Below are 21,277 nucleotides of genomic sequence, written 5' to 3'. Positions count from 1 at the left end.
AACGAGAATATACATTACCCATCGAAATAGAATTAAATATTTGTCCAAAACTCTATTGGCAATTGTAATTGTATACAAACGGCACATTAAAGTTATTAAAAAGGGCTTCGGTATATATGTACGTACTTTAGGTTTAAAAAAATTTGACTAGAACTTCATGTGCTTGGTACAGCTAAATTTGAATCGGGAAAACGTCTTCCTGGTGCTTCAATTGTGTAGATCTCCATAGTTGACGATGAATTGTGTGTTACCTCATCCTGCTATACAATAACCCTCGTAGACCGCAGAATGGTGGTTGGCCTCCGGGTGGACACTGTCAGAGATGTGGTAAGCGTCCGCATAGAGTCACTGCTGTGCTGATTTCGCAACCGGCTCCCGTTGGAGGTTTGCCCATACCCACTGTGACTGTTGCTATCATCAGGACTCGTACAGCATAGGCCGGATGAAAACAGCCATCGGAAAGGTGGAAGTCTTCTGTTTGCGTTGTAGGGAAAATACAAAAAAGGTAAAATGAACGGTAACATTATTAGCTGCATAATGTGACAGGCTGCTGTAAGATTTGCATACTTTAGTGTTCTGACAAAATGTGTTGAGAATAAGCAATAGATCAGCGGATTGGCCGCTGAATTGAGCGGTGCCAGGCTTTGGATGAAAGTGGCGATGGCAATGTTGGTTTGTGTTCTCGGAATCTGCTCAAACACCTGCAACAGATCGAACACGATATACGGAGACCAACAGAGTACGAAGACTATCACTATGACAATAGTCATCTTGACAGTTTTCACTTTGGCCTTTGGAATGATGCCTCTGGAACTGGCACGGCGGCTAGCCAAGTCACCGCTGCCGTTTCGCTGTCGGTCTGCAAAGTAAAACAAATAGTCAATAGTGGCGTATTCGTGTGATCACGTCCTTGCAAAAGAATGAACAGAAAGCATTTTTTTTCAGTATTATACAAAAATTTTTTACTGTAATAGTAATTTTTAAATCTCCTGAATATAAAGAATAGGATATGGTTGTTACAATTTTATCCAAATAGAATTAACATTAGCACCTCAATCTAATGTATTTGTTGTGAACAAGTCGATTTTTAAAAACGAGATCACTCCGCGTGCCATTATTAATACCTACACTCAAAATATTCTGCACATAACTAATGGTAAATTTCCATATGAAATTCCAGATGATTATCATGTGCCACTTATAAGCACAATCCGCCCAGAAATACACATAAAAATTATACGCATATGAATAATATGTGCAAAAGTTTCGCGTATCCATAAATTATAACTGTTTGGCATATAAAGTTCATTAACTGGGCACATTGCAAAAATCTATGTGTGGGACACGTAGAAACTATACGAAAAGTTTTCTCAGTGTATAAGGCCATAGCAATTTTTTTTAAAGTTTTTGTCCCCCCGCCCTTCAAAATTAACTCTAAAAATCGGGCGGCAAAAAAAATTTGTTAAAGATGGGTAATTTTTTTTTGTATAAAATCTATTATTTGTGGATTTTACAGCCTAAAAACTCGAAAAAAGAAACATGCACATGAAATGTGCAAATAATGAGCTGGAATCTGGAATAATGAACTGGAAAAAATCTGATTTTGTGTTGCAATTCTCCTCCACTATTAAAACTCCTTTTCCACTATTAAATTAAAAACTTTTGCTATTATTTTATTTCTTCATTGTGTTCTTTGCGTCTGTCAGAACACAATGATAGATTTTCGTGAACATATCTGTTGTTTTGAGCATAAAAACTGCTCTTGAAAGTCCAGAAATCCGTGCTTCGTGTTTGAACCTTAAGTTCACACCAACGCGCGATGATAAGTGAAGAATGAACGATGTGATAAATAAATGACAAACAAATGTTGTGTAGTGTTTTACTTTTTTTCTAAGCCTTATAAGCCTTGTAAGTTTTGCGCATAAGCTTTGTAGGTAGATCCCGGGCTTTAATTAATTAAAAATTTAATTACAGAGATATTTGATTGATACATTTTGATACAATTCGAAACGAACTCAGGTAGTGGTACCAGTTGCTTATAATTGCGTTCTGTAAATTTGATCGTATTATTGAATTTAATTATATTTTCAAAAATTTCTGTGTTGTGGCTAGCCACGATGGGTAGAACTGGTTATTTAGTAGCAATACAGAAATTTGCTAGGTCACAAACAATCGCATAATCAATACCCTATAATCATACTATTGATTAAATTATGTTCTACCAAAAATGAATTTAATGATAAAAACAAGCATCTAAAAACTTACATTTATCATTGACAGGTCCGAGCATAGAACCCTTTGACCATATCGTTTTAATAATTATCACATAGCAGGCTGAGATAATAAACGCTGGTATCACGAACAGAGAGGCAGCCACCCAGCACATATAGAGTTGCCACCGAAGAGCATCGCCAAGCTCGATCCAGCACTGTAGTTGATCTATCGACACGAATCAAAACAAGCAAATACAATGATTATTTAATCAAATCCTGTACGGATACCACAACTTGCCTTGAATAACACGTTCCTCGTACAGATAGCACATTGGCGACGAAAACACAGCGCTGAAACCCCAAGCGGCTGCAACCAATCTTCGTGCTCTTTTCCCTGAAAGAACATCAACATATGTAGGCTAAAATTAGAATCAATACATTGGCATTTAAGCACCGAAACGAAACACCTGAAAGCTGATTTCTGAATTGTTTTAGTTTTCCACGAAAAACACAATACACACGTTAACTCTGTGCAGAAAAAAGGACACTACCTACATATATAGTTAAACTTGTTATCTATAATTGGGAATGCATTAGTCTAACAAACTATTTTTAACGTAGGACTACGTGTTTGTTTACTATACTGGGGCTGGGTAGCACTTTGTGAATAGAAGTGTAACGTTTGAATGAAAGATTTCAAATGCTAATAACTACTAAGCTACTGAACGAAACTGAACAATTTATATGTCTTTGGATAAATAAAATGACCAACAATTTTATAGAGAGGGCAAGAGAGCAATTTTATGGAGGCCGTAAGAGGGGGGCTCCTATACAAATAAAAAACACAAATTTTTCAAATCTTGAGAACTAATCAAGCAAATAGAACCAAATTTGGCATGTGGGGGTTTTTGGAGGCATGAATTTATTTTATGATGGTTTGAGACCCCTCACCCCTGTGGTAGGAGGATAAGAATTCTAAAACAAATAAAACAGAAAATCTGCGTTTTTGCCATATTTCCTGCTATGTAACAAGCGGTAAGCTATGAAAATCAACTAGTAAAACCTTCTCGGAGCAAGAGACACTGAATCGACGCCGCTAACTTACGTGCCTGTTGCGATTCATGTGAAAAGAGAACGACATTCGAATGACACGTCATATTTGCGATAAACGTGCTTTGGCTTTAATGTTATTTGTAACCAATGGCCCTTTTAAAGACCACAAACGAGTTAAAGTAAGATTATTGAAACATGTCAAGTTACGCATAATCATATTTAATAGAATAATCTGTGGGCTGTTCATTCATTTCTATTTCAACCTGTATGATGCACACAAGTGATTTTTAAAAGAAATCTCTATGTCTCAATGGTTGCAGGCGTTGTATTTATGAACCCACGTCCACGTATTTTCATAGCCACTATTGCAGTCAATGAAGAATTGAATCTGGATGTTTCGCTCTTCTCTCTTAAGCATTCACTTAAACAATGGCGCTCACAGATTCTTATAAACATACATGTGCCAAACATGCAGTTTACATTAGTCTTTGATCTAATGATCTGATATAGTCCTACGTCACCCTTTCGCTGTATACCTGGAATTACCACTTTTGAAGGTTGGGGGGAATAATCTGTAGAACAGCTTTGCTATACTATACAATGCATATTGATTTTTAAGTTATGAATCTTACATGAATGAAAATTAAAATTTAACTTACAGCAGCCGGAAAAGTTCATCGGATGGGTTATCGCATCGTAGCGGTCGATGCTTAAAGCGACTAGCATGTAGGTAGATGCGTACGTAACCCACACCTGTGTGAAGCGAATCACCTTGCAGGCTACATTCCCCGCCAGCCAGGAGATGGTTACCCTCTGCACAATGTCCGTCAGTACACACAGTATGCCGACACTGAGATCTAGAGTGATGCGAAAAATATATTTGATTAAAAATCATTTAAATTGTGGTTGTTGTTATTGGTTTATTAGAATTTTTTAAACGCCAGGCGTTCATTCGAATTGTGGTACTCAAATATAAATTGTGAGCAAATCATGAATCCACACTCTTTGTAGTAATAGACATAAACATAATGAGCTTAAGCACGGAATTCACATTTTATTTGTTGCCAGCGTTTCGATCCTGATTTGGACCTTCATTAGGACTTAAAGTGTTCATTTTTATTTTCATGCGAAAATAAATCATAATAATCGGAAAAGCCTCCGCTTATCGCTTATGCTATCGATGTCATTCAACGCGGTTTATGGCTATTCGTCCTCAGCCTGGCAGTCTTTAAATCTCCAAGTCGGTTCGGTCAATCCGTCTTGTCAATCCACCTTCACTGGGCTATTATGCGATGACATGCGAGCCCATTGCAGACGGCAGATTCTTGCGGTAGTGAATTTTAGTCAACCGGCGTCTTCCGGAGTCTAAAATAAACATGATTCCATGACATAATGCATCTTTACATTTTTTTGCTGGTGTCATTTACCGACGGTCACTAGTAAGTCGGAATACACGAAGCCTCTTTTTCGCATGTATTTTGTTTTCAACATCATAACAAATCGAAGGCTACTGACATTGGCGAAGGCTACTGACATTGGCCTTCAATCTGATACAATCTTCTGTTGCGTATCACAATGCCAATGTTGACGGCGAAGCGGCGTTTGATTTTCGAATGAAACTCGTGCCCATCCCGCTCTTCAAATTATACCTTCTTACGACAGGCACTAAGGCCTATCGATTGCGTAGCCTTCTTATAATCTCGATCGGTTATATCGTAAGCTGGTTTGAAATCATTGAAAAAGTAATGATGTACGATTACGTAGTAGTAGTGGCTCAGGTGCTCACAAATCCTTTGCTGTTAGTGATAGCCAGTTGAAAGTCTGAAAGAGTAAGCTATAGGCGGCGCTCAACAGTGTGATTGCAAGGTAATTATAGCAATCCAGCTTGTCTTCCTTTTTGTAGATTGGGAACATGATCCCTTCCTTCCATCCTTCCGGTAAACGCTCCTCTTTGTCCAACTCCAACTTTATAATTACACAGTGCAGTATTCTTATTTGCTCTTCAGCATCATATTCAACGATTCGATTGGTACTTGATCCCCGATATCAGCTACTTTATTGATTTTCAATCGTTCACTTGCTCCACTGCAGCTTTGATCAGCCGCATAATTTTGTCCGAAAACCCGTTCTCGTGCAATATCTGCCATAGCTGTTCGTGCTCGACTGTATCATAGACTGCCATGTAATCCACAAAAATATGATGTACTTCAGAAATTTATGAAGGATTTGTCTGTCAGATCCCCATAAAACATGGCTGATACTGCCCTACGAATTCTTTTGTTATTGGGAATAATTAGAAGACGTAAGAAAATCTGAAAGTGCACCTTGTAAGCCGCGTTGATCAACGTAATGCTGCGGAAATTACTGCAATCGAGCCGATCGCGATTTTTATAGTTGAGGCAAACCACACCTTCCATCCACTCCTCCATTAGTCCCGTCCTCCTCCCAAATCCTTGCAGTTATGCAAAGGGGCGTTACTAGCGGTTTTTGTTACCATTTTTACAGAGTTCTGCTTGGAGTCGGTCCTTATCGGCAACTATTCTTTAGCTTACCGATTTCTCGCCGCAGCTCTTCGCGATTGGGAGCCGGCACGCTGTTATTGCTGGTGGACACTCCTGCTGGCATCGCGCTCGTTCGTCACCAGATTTCCCTCCCAGCTTCGGGACTCTACAAAGTTGATGCATCGCTGGTCGTTATCGTTCGTGTAAGCTCGATCACCGGTCTATACATAGCTGCCACGCCCATAGTTCTCAGATCGCTGGTGGCTTTACTGCTCTGGTAAAATTGGGTTTGCAAAACCAACTCGATCCTCTACACCTTCTCGCCTTTGCTGTAGATCTCCTGCATTGCCACGATGCCGAACTTTCGGGATTCTAGCTGTTTCAGTAGCACCTGTCGCTACCCACAAAATTCAGTTTCAAGTATCGAGCATTCCATGCCCATTCCATTTTATTGCCTTTGTCCATGTCGAATATTCTGAGTGTCCAAATTTTCTTGATTTTTCATAATAAGATGAGTTTAGATATGTTGCCTTACTAGAGCCACGCCACTCAGTCTCATGATGGCACTGTCATCTTAGGTGTACTGCCAAAGCAACACATTTCTTAATTTAGCTATCCGCTCCGGATGAGAAGTTGTCGTGAGCCTCTTAACCTGGAGTACGCGCCTCAGATGATCAAGGCTGACAAAGCTATTCCTCATTGCTATAATCAACGTTCGCATGAGTACCTCCTTCCCAGTCGATATCCGACCTTTGTTTTTACTGGCGTTGGTTACTTATCTCCGCTAAGGTTGTTCGTATTCTGGCTGGTACCATAAAGAGGTAGGAATAGGACTTGCTGAATAAGAGCCTAAGGACCCCCTTGGGGTCTATTTTATGCCTACAGGTATGTGAGGCACTGACGGATACCATCGACAATTAGTTTTCGCGGAGAATGGATTATTTATAGTTATTTTGGAATTGTCCTTACCTGCAATCGCTAGTTGCTTGATAAAAAAGTTCATTCTCGATTTACGATTCTTGTTCAAAAACAACGTTACTAACACAGCCATATTGCCTAGTACAATCACTACGAATAAAATCCATAATACTGCAAATTGTTCAGTCTGAAATGATAGAATAAGATAATGTGTTTGGTTAGTACTCTATCAAATGATGCAACGAAGTGTTTATATCATTCAAGAATAAATAATTATAACTTGAGCAATTCACTATGAAAACTATGCCACAAAGTCAAACGAAAGTTTACAAAATTCAGGTTGTCGACTGGAGGTTAAACGATCCAAATGGCTTAAATTCCATCGTTTCACTATAGTTTTTGTGTTGACTATTTAATGAAAATAGACGTTAGTATAAACTTTTATAACGTTAGTCTTTGCAATAGGCATAGAAAATGGCAAAAGAAAGTAATGAAACAAACGTGTCTTATAGTATCATAAAATAAGACGTGAAGAGGAAATAGCGAAAAATTAGATAAGGGAATGGTCATTTAAAAGCAGTTATTAGGTTCGCAAATCGTGACGTCAAGGAGGACTTCCGGCAGACCGATCGAAAAATACTAGGCTATCATAAAGCAGGCACTACGGAAGCATCCCAAGACGGTCAAATCTGAGGAAGACATGAAGACAAAGTGGGGTTTCCTAGAGAAGCTGCAGACAGTTGTTTTACATTACCTTATAAGTGGAGTTAAAGGTAAGGTGCGAGCAAATAGTTATGGTGTTTAAGTTGAATGAAATAGATGTACTAATCTTACTAATGGGTTATATTATATCGTCTGAAAGTTTGAAAAGGGTCGGTCAATTAGGTAATTGTCTATAACGTATTTTACGTGATGCAATTTGATATGGGACACTCTTTAGCACAGTTCTACGTCTGGCACTGCAATAGCAGCACTTGCGAAGCATCCAACTTCAAAGAAAGTTATTTTATAAACAAATAGTAACATCAATCGTAAATATTTCTAACTATTTATATTATTATTCCCGAATGTTCAATGGAAAAGGACGTGATCAAAATTATAGTCAACACCTACAATTAGTTGGGTATAGTTTACATATTTTCACTACATAGCTGTCAACTACTAGATAACGCAAGTATAATAATAACGAGATATTCATGACTAAGCATCATCTGTGCTATTATCGGGAGGCCCATCGCAAGCATAAAGATTTATCGCGCATACAGGAAAAGCATAGCAGCAAAACTTGATTAGTTTAAACAGCGCAGAGCAAGCGGAAACATACGATTGCATAACCGAGCTTCAATATGTGGAACATTTATTTACTGAGGTATAAAGCATTTTCCTATAATTGTTCCATTGACTAAGTCTCTTAACTAGCATATAATAATATAAAAACCAATTGTTTTTCAGCATAATACCATTGACAATCTGGAGCGGAACTGTGGTTTCAGCAATAACATTGAGATGCACTAGTGAAAATGATTACTACACCCGTAATTGTACTTTTGATGGCGTTCAAATAGAAGAAGTTTTTGCCGATGTATCCTTCAGCACGGGATATCATTATAACACACCAAATAATTTCAAGTTCATCAACTCAAAAATGATCGAGATCCCCAAAAAGTTATTCGAAGTATACAGCTCAGTCCAGCAGCTAAGTGTAGTGGCATGTGGCATTGAGTCAGTCACAAGGTATACATTCGAAAGAGCGTCCCAGTTATTAATACTTAACATGTCTTCAAACAAACTGAATGAACTTCAGAATTATGTTTTTGCTGGTGCTAACCGATTGACAGTGTTGGATCTAAGCAAAAATAACATTTCAAATATTGAAGAGAAGGCATTTTCAAACTTAGCCATGCTGCAATCACTCTTCATGTCCAGTAACCGTTTAAAACACCTAAAGGATAGCACATTTGTTTCATTAACTGGTATCCGGAAACTTAGTTTGTCAAGGAATGAATTGGAAGTTCTGCAACCCGATCTTTTCGCAGCTAACTCGTTATTGTCTATGCTTTTTATACAAAACAATCAGCTTGTTCTACTTGACAAAGACCTGTTTAAAAACGTGACAGGAATGGATTACTTGTGGCTAGCTAATAACAGTTTAACAAGTTTAGAATTTAACAAACTAAACGTGAAAAGACTCAATGTAATGAACAATAAACTCAAACTGTTGAAGATTAATGCTGGAGTTGTAGAGCTGTATGCTGGGAGCAACAACATCACAAACATTGACATTGAAAACGCAAGCAGCCTGCAATTAAGTACATTAGATTTATCCTGGAATAAACTGCACACTTTGGATGCCCTCAAAAATGTTTCATCGCTAAAATTTTTAGATTTATCGCACAATTCAATCGGACCGTTAAATCTGACGACTTTTGCCAAATTTACGGAGCTGCAGGATCTCAACCTTGAGGACACCGGAATTTCCAATTTGCAACATGGTACATTTTCACAGCAGAGGTCTTTGAAACGGCTCGACATTTCATATAATAATCTCAATCGAATCGATTTAGATATTTTCACTTCCTCTCATCAAATGGAAGAAATATTCGTCGAAGGTAATCGATTGAAAGATTTGAATTACGAGGAAATCAACAAAATTTTCCCAGTGCTTAGCAAGATCAGCATCGCTGATAATAATTGGAATTGTTCATATCTAACAAAAATGATCCGAAGCATGAACAGTCTGTCAATTGTAGTAGGAGGATTCAAATCAGAGTCACTAACTGCTGATCAAACGAATGTCAAAGGAATTTACTGTTCCGATGATAAGAATCCGATTAAAAGTTGGAATGAAACTGCTAAGCATCTTGACAAGTACTTAAATGATTCTACGCCGCTTGTAGTGGATACCGGTGAAATCAGAGAAATTATGCAAAACGCTATCGATGATGTTAGCCAATTTAAGGAGCAACGTTCATTGCTGATAAACAAATCAGAACAATTGGAGGGCGAGATATATGATCTTACCAAAAAACTCATTGCACTAGAAAATGACATTTACGTTGTCAAAAAATCAATCCTAGATGTAAAGATGTCCCAGTTGGCAAATGCAACAAACGAAACTGCGTTCGTATCTAACGACTTAAGGAAAATGATGCAAGAGCTCAACGATCTTACGTTGGCTAAGTTGAAGCACACCGAAGAAAATTTTGATTTTAAAATCTACCAACAGTCTTTCAAGTATGATAAACTGAAAGAGTCCATCGAAGAAAATGCTGGAAAACTGCTCGTTTTGAAAAAACAATTCAGCACGGATGCATCTTTCGGACACTACCCATTGCAACAAGAACTAAAGACGTCTTCTGCAAGCGCTGCTTCGGGTTCTAGTCAAGTAATAATGATTTTTGTTTTGATCATTTTAGTAGCTTTACTAGTGATTGTCTTAGTAGCAGTCTATCGCAATCGTTTTGCATTTGGTGCTCGCAGAAGCGCACGCTTCAGTACGTCCAGTACACTTGCTACAATGGTAGACAACGAAATATAAAGGATATCGGATTCATGTTTTATAAAAAATCAAAAACATTCAATGGTTTGCCATACTTTTTTCGTCATTCTACGTCGATAATTACTGTTATTAGGCTCGTATTATAGTCAGGATTAATTTCTTTAATCACTACATTTTATAAGAAATTTATGTTTATGTTTGTTATATATATCATTTTCGCCCAAACAAAACTTACAACGAATTCCACTTATAACGGGACAGTTATGACTCACAATTACAATATTTATATAAAAGAAAAACAATTTATCATGGATGTTTCAGTCGATTTTGAAATATACCAATAAACATGTTTAACCTTATCGAACATTGGCTTTAATATTATCAGGACCACTGCCCCGGAGCGTACCCAGAAAAAAGTCTTAGGGGGGTCAACTAAAAAACTTCAAAGTAGAATAATGTCGTTAGCTTTGAGTGCTAGGACAATCGTGGTTATTTAGTTTTAGTAGCCCGAGTCATCTTTGTACAAACATTGTATATCTTATCTCTGTGATTTCATTATATTTTATTTTATTTTATTTACTGCGTCTTCAGTTCGCATATTCATAGACAGCATATTCGAGGACACTTCGAACGAGGGAGCAATAGAGCGTCTTCAGTGTGTGCACATCACGGAATTCGACGAGCATTACGGCGGATGAATCCAAGCATGGCAAAAGCTTTGAAAGTAGTCGCACTGATGTGTTCGTTGAAACAAAGTTTGCAGTTCATTGTCACTCCCAAGTCTTTTATCGATGTAACACGATCCAAACTGAAACCATTTACACTATAGTCATACTCATAGGTCAGCTGCGTCCGCGCTTTGGTAAAACTTATTATTTTGACCCAACCCAGCCCAAGACACACCAACTGACTATACTGTCAACGTCTTGCTGTTTTTTTTACAAGTAGGGAAATTAGCGTCTTATAGAGTGCGAGTTTTGTACGGAGTTGTAGGCTACGAGACCTCAGCTGGCTACGTAATCGTAGAAAGCCCTGTTTTTTTAACGAGTAGGGAAATCTGCTCGGCACCTTAGAAGATACGATACTATCAGGCACCTGAGAAGACAACTCAGGGAGTGGGGTTTGGTATCCCGACCCCCCTAATGGGGCGTGAGGACACAGACCCAATAAAACCCTACTCGAGTCTCCAGCCTTAATCCTCCCTGGCACCACCTTATCGGTATTACTTCAGGGAGGGACTATTGTGCTTAATACACTCTCTTAAATAACTACTGGAGTATGGTAGTGGCTGTTTATTCGCCAATGATCGGTTCTCCAGCGGTTTTGTAGCTCAAGTACAATCTGGGTAGCAGCCGCATTGACCGCTCCCCAGACGTCCGAGCTAGAACACATCCTTTGGACTAAGTTATCCGGAGTAGTGTCCTGTCCGCTCACTGCCATCATGTTGCTTCTCGCGCCCGCGAAACGAGGGCATATGAAAAAAGCATGTTCTGCAGTTTCCTCAACCTCCACGCGTTCGGGACACGCGGGGGACTCCGCATGCCTAAACTTGTGCAGATACTGTCTAAAACAACCATGCCCTGACAGAATCTGTGTCACGTGGAAGTGGACTTCGCCGTGGTCCCTGTTGACCCACCCAGATAGTTCCGAGATAAGTCGATGTGTCCACCGACCTTTTGTGGAATTAGACCATGCCCGCTGCTATGTGGTCATCGAGGCCGATCTTGTGGTACTCCGTATGCCTCTAGTTCCACGCTGGTTGAAGCACTCTACGTCCACGTTGATGATGATGCCAATAGGCATTATACCCGCTAATACGTAGATTGCGTCATGTGAAACTGTGCGATACGCACTCGCCACTCTCAAGCACATGAGACGATAGGTGCTTTCCAGCTTGGCTAGATAGCTTTTGGTACCTAACGCCGATGACCACACCGGCCTGCCATACCTGAGTATGGACTGTACCACGTTGGCTAATAGTCTTCGCTTGCTGCCATATACCGCAGAGCTATTAGATTTCATACGAGACAATGCCAAAATAGCTATGGAAGCCTTCTTGCAGGCATAGTCAATGTGGCTCCCGATGTTGAGCTTGTCGTCGACCATGACTCCCATGACCATGACCATGACCCCATGACAACACCTCGTCATACATGACGTTCCACAAGGCCCAGTATGGAACCTTGCGGAACCCCTGCGGTGATTGGAACGCACTTCTGACCCTCCTCCGTGTTGTAGCATAGCACACGATTCTGGAAATAATTTCCAGTACCCTGTACAGCGACACCGGCACTTGGACGTTCCGAAGCGAGTTGGCTATGGAGTTTCAGCTAGCGCTGTTAAACGCATTTGTCACGTCGAGCGTGATAACTGCGCAATAGAGGATATCTGTCCTCTTGCGCTAGATTGCCACCTCGGCTGTCTTAGTGACAGACAAGATGGCATCCACCGTAGATTTGCCTTTTCGGAAGCCGAATTGGTTCTTTGACAGACCGTTTGTACCCTCAGTGTACTGTACGAGTCTGATAAGGATAACCCTCTCCAGCACCTTGCCGGCAGTATCAAGCAGTCAGATCGGCCTATATGACGAGGGGAGGTTTTCCCGGTTTCGGCAATAGGAGCAGTTACTGTCGCTTCCATCTGTCCGGGAAGTGGCCAGCTTCCAAGCATCTACTCATTACTGCCCCGAATAATTCGGGAGCCTCTAGAATAGCCGCTTTAATGACCATATTCGGGATTTCGTCTAGCCCCGGTGCCATGCTCACCTTTAGGGATTTAGCGATCTCAATGAGTTCCTCGTTCGTAACCGTCACTTCCTCCCTGACCTCTAAACCGCCGTCGCCCACGTTACTTTGAATGTTCGGCTGGGAGGCCGACCATCCTACGTTGTGGTTTGAGATACTGGAACGTCGGCCGTGGGACGACTCAGCGGCCTTGGATCAGGTCCTTTGCCCGTGGCGTGGACAGAGGCCCTCGATGATCCCCGATTGCTCTGAGGGCGCCATCACGCCCTTGGTCTTTGCCATTACGACCCTGGAGGCATCACCCCACGCATTGGCACTAGCACGTAGCCTTTCAAAGCAGGCTCTTTTACTAGCTTTCATCCCACTCTTAAGAGCTGCGCGTGCAGCAACTCGACATTCTGCCTTCGTTGTAACGAGCTCTTTGCATAATTCTCCTCGCACGGCAGCACGCTTCGCTGAGTTCGGCTATTTCATCTGTCTACCAGTAATCCGGTGACCTCCCATACCTAGGTTGACCCTTCCTAGGACTGGTAGCGTCACACGCTCGCGACAGTACCTCAACCAAATGATCAGCGCTCCGGGTCGCTTCCACAAATACTTCGGGATGAAAGTATGATGTCTTCCAACCACGGGTGGTTGGAGCGTCGGGTCTACTCGCCGCCTTCCGCCTCGTTATCTGACCGACACCATAGCGGAACGCCTGATGGCCACTGTGAGTGTAGCCATTGTTTACCCTCCAGTCTCCTATCAGACCAGGACTGCCGAATATCACGGCCACTGTCTAGGTTGACTCGTTTGACTAGCTTTACTGACTACGGCCTAGTTTTCCTTAGTCCTCGCATGGATTTGTTTATGGTAAACGACGTAGCTCTAGCTCTTGGTAGCAAGCGCTAGAAACTAAATCTGGCCAAATTATTAATTATGACAAAAAGTCATTATGCTAAACGACCATTATACCAAACGAACTTTCTCCACTAAGCGCATATGGAGCAGCCCCAAAGTTCTCATACTGCTACCGTGCTCAAACTAGTAGTACCATTTGGTTAATCTGTATAATGTCATCGTTGTCGAAGGTCGCTTGAAAAAGAATCCCTCGAATGTTTCCCATTTGGTTGTCGCTCAGCTACTGGCAAAATTTAAGTGCCGCTGTCAAAGTGCTGCTTCAGAAATTTTGTCATTTTCTATGGCTTTTAAATCGAAATTTTAAAAAACCGAAAACGGGTAAACGATATTGAAGTTCAATTGCTTGCATGTGGGCTGAATTATGAAATTTCAATAAGTTTAATTTTCAATTAATTTGGACTGAGCAACGCTTTAATCATGTAACAAAATTTCTGTACATTTTTTAAACATTAAAAATCAAAATCTTTCGTTGGAAAGTTACAGTTCCATTTTCGTTTTCAGAAAATGCTTCCCAATATCAGCATAAGCATATGCATAGGATACCATCCGTGTGCTGCTACTCCGTTATTGACCTGGACCGATGAAAATTGCAAAATGATGGCTGGAAAAGCATACTTGGGACAGCACGCTATGTCTCATTGTGCAACCTTATCAGGTCCCTGCATGCTGATCAATACCGACGCCGGCCATGTACGAATGCGGGTCCTGGTGGGATTGGAAGGAATGTTAGTCCAATACTTGTTGCTACTAAAGACCAGGGAAATCTCTGCATCTTTAGAAGTATTTCGGGAAAGGATGGGGTTAGTAGATGGGGGGAGCTAGATGGATAATGTAAGTATGTAAGCACCAGTTATATGAGACTAATTTGCATATTCGAAAGTTTTCTTGTAAAGCCAGTAATTACGAAAATTACGATATAAAAAGTACCTTTTTAACAAATTTAATATAATGCCAATGGTGCTCATATACAACCATAATTTAATTTATATCGAAAAATACTATGCATATGCGAGATTTACGGCTCGAAAACTACGTGACAATTTGAACTTATTATACCTGTAAATAAAAATCAGGGATAATGAAACGAGCCAATACAGTCCCTAAGTTGATAAGCATTTCCTCTTACCAACGCTAATATCCAGAGATATAGCGCCCTACACGCTTAATTTTCACAAAATGCTTCCCAATAGGGGATTGTCCCCTGTTGTGAAACGGCCCCGGTTGTGAAACACCCGTAGTTTTTAACGTTTTTATTGTCCTAGTGCTGTCAAGTTACTGCCAACGTCTAGTCTCATAATAATATAACTTTTGAGCAAACAACGGTCAAACTTTAACATTTACAATGCTTTGTAGAAAACGTGTTTGAAAAAACATCCAAAAAATTTTTTTCGCGTGTTTTGCAATTGATTATTTGTGTACCAAATGGTAAAAAAATCAGGTAAAGACATATAAGCTTAGTTTTGGACCTCTATTTCATCACACGCACAAATTTTAGGTGAAATAATTGACTCAAAAATTATTATATTTTTTTTCAATATGGCCACCAATATGGTTATGAAACAGCCGAGTTCCCCGGTTGTGAAACATCTAGAAAATCAATTATTTTATACTTCATTAATCATACATTACTTTAATTGAGGCATTATGAGTCTTTATGGCAGTAGGATTCATTTAGGTTTAGCAAAAACTCAATTCCTTGTAACACATGTAACAGGCCAGTGCATTCCAAATGCGCCAATATGACTGCCTGCTTTTTAAATGCATTCATTGCGCTTCAGATTTAGACGATTAAACGAAGAAATTGATCAATGATTTTGTATTTTTAATATTTCCCACGAATAAATGATTTTAATTTTTGATTTTCCTTCGATATTTCTATATTTTCTTTTCTTTTCTAACGATTTCACGAGGTGTTTCTCAACCGAGGACATTTTTTTTTAGCCACAAAAAACCATGTTTTGAAATTTTGCTATAACTTTTGTGTTTTAAAAAAAGCTGTATTCTTCCTTTGGCACAAAGATAAGCATAAGTTCAAGCTTTCCAATGATTGCATTGCTTCAAAAAGATTTAAAATTGGATGATCTGATCAAAAGCAATGGCCAAAAAACAAAACCTGTTTCATAACCGGGGACATTCCCCTATAGTAAACAAAGACGTAGTCCTGCCAAAAAAGGTGTGATGAAATAATTTTCAATTATGGTAATGAAATTAATTCTAAATTTCATCCCGAAGTAAACATTCATAAATACAAATACTGGGTGGCTGATTTTATTGTCGATGATGAAAATCAGTCTCTTTCGATGCCAATTACTGGAGACAATGAAACGCTTCATGCTCTATTTGTTAAAAGCGTGCAGATAACACTCCATCAAATGAATATGTTTCTGGGTTTTATATCAGTGGTTCATATTAACTCCATGAGAGTAGACCATAACATAGTGTGGTGTGATAATTATCCACCTTTAGTATCCACTTGAGGAATATGCATCTCAGAGTTTTTCATTTTTACTTAATTCTTTCTGCAAATAAATTGAGTGATTTATGTATAATAATCACATTATTATAGTATTAGTAACCTCAGTGATGTTTAAACGCCAGTGAAAACTGCATTCAAGAATTTGTTTGTACGTGTTTATTGTTCACTTCACTTAGAGGCGTTTGTTGTAGGTAAATGTTGCCACAGAAAACCCGTCGTAAAACGATTGTTTATAAATGTATGTGGAATTGTGCTTTTAAACAACGCCATCATTAAAACAAAGCCCATGCAATACAATTAATTTTAATGAGGTCGACACTTGAAATCAGGCCACCAGTCTAGCATTGGGCATCAATGCGCCATTCTGTTGTCATCATATATTTCTGCAGTGTTTTGTGGCAGTAGAAATATATCATAATTTCATAACGGTGCTTTGCTTTAATTATTTGCATTGGAGTAGCATCATTCGGTACGACTACCATTGTACATTCAGCTGTTTGTACAACCATTCGTAATAAGTTACAGAGAGTCAGTCCTTATCAATTCGTTTTTGTACTTTTTAAGTAAAGTGACATAGTTCGAAAAACATTAAGTATTTATGCAGTTTTTTAATAAGCGGAAATGTTTGCAAAACTATAGTTATATACCTATAGTTTTATTATCTTATAAGATCTAAAATAAAGAAAATATAAAATTTAAAAAAAAAAGTTGACCAGTACGATACGATTTTTTACACAATTTTTTAAATTATGTCTTTTAGTCACATACGGTAACCAAAATATACAGCAATTTGTAATTTTACACATTTTTGTATGATTGATTTAATTCTGGGATTTTTTATCACTTCATATTTTTCAATTCCAATTTAGTTATTTTTACGAATAACTAGTTCGCACCAATATTTTTAATTACTGTGCGTAAATTACATTTACTCAGTGTGCTAGCTGCACCAAAAAATAAAGCTTAATTTTTCAAAACCTGGTATGAGAAACTAATATATAGCTATCAGATTTTTATTCTATAGGTAAATTAGTGTACAAAAGAACCTGAAAATGCAGGCCAAACTATGCAAAATATATCCAGACCTTTCAAATACGGCTTCTATCCACCTGAAAACATTGTGTGACAAACTGGCGGTTATAATAATCGTCTATCAATACCTTTTCCATTTTAATTACGATCCCACCGCAATCAACCACGAATAATGAATTGCACGCTCCCCATGGGTAATGTGTGATCAATTTACACGTATGAATGATTATTCAAATCAAAATTCCGATACGCAGCCATACATAAACCGCACCAGTAAAGTATCGTTCACAACGTTTTACGCTAATCAGATAAAACCCAAATGTGGTCAAGAAATCAGCCAACATTACCGCGCTGCTGGCACGCGTTCCTTTTTCATATACACCTGGGTAACCACATATGTCGTTAGGGACGGTCAAATGTTTTTCTAATGGAACTCTCTACAAAGCGAATATGTAGACATATTGAAACGTCTGCTAATGTTGTTTTGTATCATTAATTAAAAAATATACAGAGAAGGTCTTATATGATTCCATTATTTAGTTCACCAACAGTGTATTTATTACCCATTCCTAGCAGAGGCCTATTCCGCAACACCATAATATAGCGGACTATCAATTGATTGGTAATAAATATACAATTTAGTGCTTCATGTTTGTTTGGAGCGAAAATCTATGTTTATGTCACCATACTCTAAATGGTCGCACGAGTTAATATGAAGTTGATTCAATTTTGTAATACATACATCGAGTGTACTACTGCACACGCTAAAAGAGTCACAGAATGGCTCATTGCCACATTTTTCCGAGCCACTGACAGGTGATTTTCCGCTGCGTTTCGCACCCAAAACGGAAAGTGAGTGAAGCATACTTGTTCAATGTTCATGGCGTGGATGATCATACCGCAATTTGGCTCGGTTCGCATCAATAGAGAAACAGCCAGCAGTGCATTTAGAGACATAGTAAATCACTTAGCGAAAAGTATGCTTATAGCTTTGACAGCCAAGGGTAGATATTTAACTTTCTGCATCCTGTGATTACAAAATTATAGAGTATAGTGTTTTCAGGGATCACCGCATCAAGCAAACTTCGACAGAAACTTGCTGACTACACATAATGTAAAACGATTGCACATGTTGCAAACACTGGGCAAACGCCACATGTATTATGCATGGCTGGTTAAGAAAGCAGCAAAACTTTTCCTCAACTTTTCCCAATATGTACCATATACCGATTGCATCAAACAACGACAAGTTTATCGAAAATCAGAATGTTTGCAGCGGAAATGCGGAAAACTTCAAGCCAGATATTAACTTTCGCGCATTTGCCGCAGGAACTTTTGCAAGGTTTTTGCAGCATCGTTTGTTTAGCGAAATATCAATATGCCTACAGACATAAATCAAGAAAGCGAATGCCCAAGTTTTTTCATCAGTTATAGTTTTCTGCCCAATCGATCGGAATACATCGATGATGGACGCCTTCGAGGGGAAACATTTTTGTCATTGTTGGGTGATAAAAAATACGAATTTATCAAAATAGTTTAACGAACTTTCGGCAGAAATTTCTAGCTGCGGCACTGCGCAACACTTCTTTCTCGAAAACCGGTGGAATTGCCAGTCGACGTAGCGACTATTACATGGAAATGTCCCGACACCTACAATAGGTGATTAAGTGGTAACGCCATCCAGCGGCTAAAGAACAGCAAGGCAGTTGGCAAAGATGGCATCGTAGCGGAACTTATCAAGATGAGCTTGGAGTACATCTGAACGCCTCTCGTGCGCCACCGGCACGTCTCTTGTGGTAGGAACTGCAACCATTTGTTTATTTGTTTATTTGTTTATTTGTTTGAAAAAAATATCATCTAACAAAGTGGTTGTCTTAATGATAAAAACGAACAATACACAAACACAAAGAGCACAGCTATCTACGAAGCCGTGACTTAAACGCTGAAGTGGTAGTGTTGAAATCAAATAAGTCAGCAACTGCGTTGAAACTTGCCGACATATATCGGATAGGATCATGTTGTCCGTACGATGCACTTCGATGGGGTAAAAACAAAAGATTCCTGGGCCTCAACGGTCTTTCCGGTGCGTACAAGTTTAGCTGCTGCAGAATACTCGGCGCATCAATTTCGCCGGACAGAACTTTTGCCACAAACACAGCTTGCGCTTCGAATCGTCTACGTTCCAGAGTCTGTATTCCAAGAAGCTGACAGCGCTCGGTGTATGCTGGTAGCTGGAATCGATTACGCCATGGGAGGAAACGTAGAGCATATCGCACAAATTTCCGCTGCACGGCTTCTATTCTCGAAATCCAATTAGCATTGAAAGGACACCAAACGACCGAGTTGGTCTCAAGAAGAGATCGCACAAGGCAACAATAAAGCGATCGAAGGCACACGGGATCCCGAAATTCCTCAGCTATCTTAAACATAAATCCAAGCTGCCGATTCGCCTTAGCGATTATTTCATTGTAGTGTGGGCCAAATGTAAGCGGGGTATCCAAGGTTACACCCAAATCACGAACCAGGTTTACTCTAGCAACTGCCTGACAACACATTGTGTCAAGGTTGGTTCGAATCGGATCAAAACTCACTCACTCCCCATTCATTTGCCGATTCAATACATGCAGATCACGGCACGCTTGTATCTTCTTGCGAAAAGAGAACCAAAGACGCAAAAGAATGAGGCGAAAAAACAACACGTGAACCTCTATCACCGATAAAGCTTTGTGTGTGTATCGCTGCTTGCGTGTGTCATATTTGATTCTCTCCGAGTGAACTGATCGGCGATAATTATCGTTTCCCGATACGAGTGAGTGATGAGTCTTGAACTTCCGATCGAATCACTTGGCGATAATGCAGTACAGCGATCGGAAGAAAATTTTATCGCAAGCAGCAAACACAGGAAACAATCCACGAGCGGCGGGTACCTACGCATAATTTTGAAATGAAATTGGCAAATAGAAGCCGTATACCACTAGCACAGCTGTGTAAACATTAAGATGACCGTTATTACATAAAAATGAGCTTGATAATTTTGACGTAGGACTACGTCTTTAACATAATAGACTTCATTTTAAAATATTTTACTAGGTTTGAAATTGCTATCTTAACGTGTGATTTGCCTTTGCAGGTGGATTTGTATCGAACCGCGTTGGCGGATGCAAAAGAAGAAGAGATGACAATTGAATTTTGAATATTTCTAGTGTGATTTGAGATCACGGATCATGTGATTCGGTTCAGGTCGTAAAGTAGTCATTCCCTCGACGGCAACTTAACCCGGCTTAAAATCTCTTGCCAATGGGCATACAGTGGGATTTCGAATTTGGCATGGTTCGATTTTGGCATGCCTCGATTTTGGCAACAAAAGTATCCATTTTTGGCAGCATAAAATATTTTACTTCCAAAAATATGCTTAAATATCAATCAATTTCCGCATACAAACTTTAAATGACGAAAAATTATTGCCCTAAGTGTGTCCATGGCAAAAAGTTTGCGATTTCGAACAATAATATTTTTATTGCCGTAGGACTACGTTTAACCGCAGGTCGCCAAAAACTGACATGCACCACACGGATAGCTCTTGGCGGATTTTATAAACATAAAAAGGTTGCAATCGTTGATTAATAACCTTTAGTCAATTTCTAACGCACTTCCATTAAATTTTTTCATCTTAAAAAAGGGTCTCGATTTTGGCACGGTTTCGATTTTGGCAACATAGGCGACACGCATTTGTTGCCAAATTCGAAATCCAACAGTATTTTGCAAAACAATTACAAACAATACAGGCTGCGATTTATGTTCATTGCGGAAGTGTAATTGATGATTTTTATTTACTTTATATGAGCAATCTGCCCTTTAAAACTTTAAAAGGACGTAACTAAATACAACTTACTTACTCAGCAATTTACTGTAAAAAGGATCTATCAAAGTTCAAAAGT

The 21,277-nt window shown here is 39.3% G+C and overlaps 2 protein-coding genes across 2 annotated transcripts in view; one reads left to right on the top strand and one right to left on the bottom strand.

The window, feature by feature from the left end:
- Positions 1 to 260: 260 nt before the first annotated feature.
- LOC128739935 (cardioacceleratory peptide receptor-like) overlaps positions 261 to 21,277 on the bottom strand; it is a 45,009-nt gene continuing 23,992 nt past the window's right edge. The window contains exons 3-8 of the mRNA XM_053835436.1: positions 6,737 to 6,872; positions 3,926 to 4,123; positions 2,512 to 2,607; positions 2,266 to 2,439; positions 568 to 859; positions 261 to 474 (exon numbers count right to left, since the gene is read on the bottom strand). Of these exons, the coding sequence (XP_053691411.1) occupies positions 261 to 474; positions 568 to 859; positions 2,266 to 2,439; positions 2,512 to 2,607; positions 3,926 to 4,123; positions 6,737 to 6,872 (1,110 nt within the window). The remainder of the gene's footprint in view (positions 475 to 567; positions 860 to 2,265; positions 2,440 to 2,511; positions 2,608 to 3,925; positions 4,124 to 6,736; positions 6,873 to 21,277) is intronic.
- LOC128742817 (toll-like receptor 3) lies at positions 7,995 to 10,490 on the top strand. The gene is made up of 2 exons (XM_053839293.1): positions 7,995 to 8,054; positions 8,138 to 10,490. Exons 1-2 carry the CDS (start codon positions 8,032 to 8,034, stop codon positions 10,221 to 10,223), a joined length of 2,109 nt encoding a protein of 702 aa, XP_053695268.1. The 5' UTR covers positions 7,995 to 8,031; the 3' UTR covers positions 10,224 to 10,490.

The sequence above is a fragment of the Sabethes cyaneus genome, chromosome 3 (assembly GCF_943734655.1).
Source record: "Sabethes cyaneus chromosome 3, idSabCyanKW18_F2, whole genome shotgun sequence".
Classification (NCBI taxonomy): Eukaryota; Metazoa; Arthropoda; class Insecta; order Diptera; family Culicidae; genus Sabethes; species Sabethes cyaneus.
This window is presented reverse-complemented; position numbering and strand designations above follow the sequence as displayed.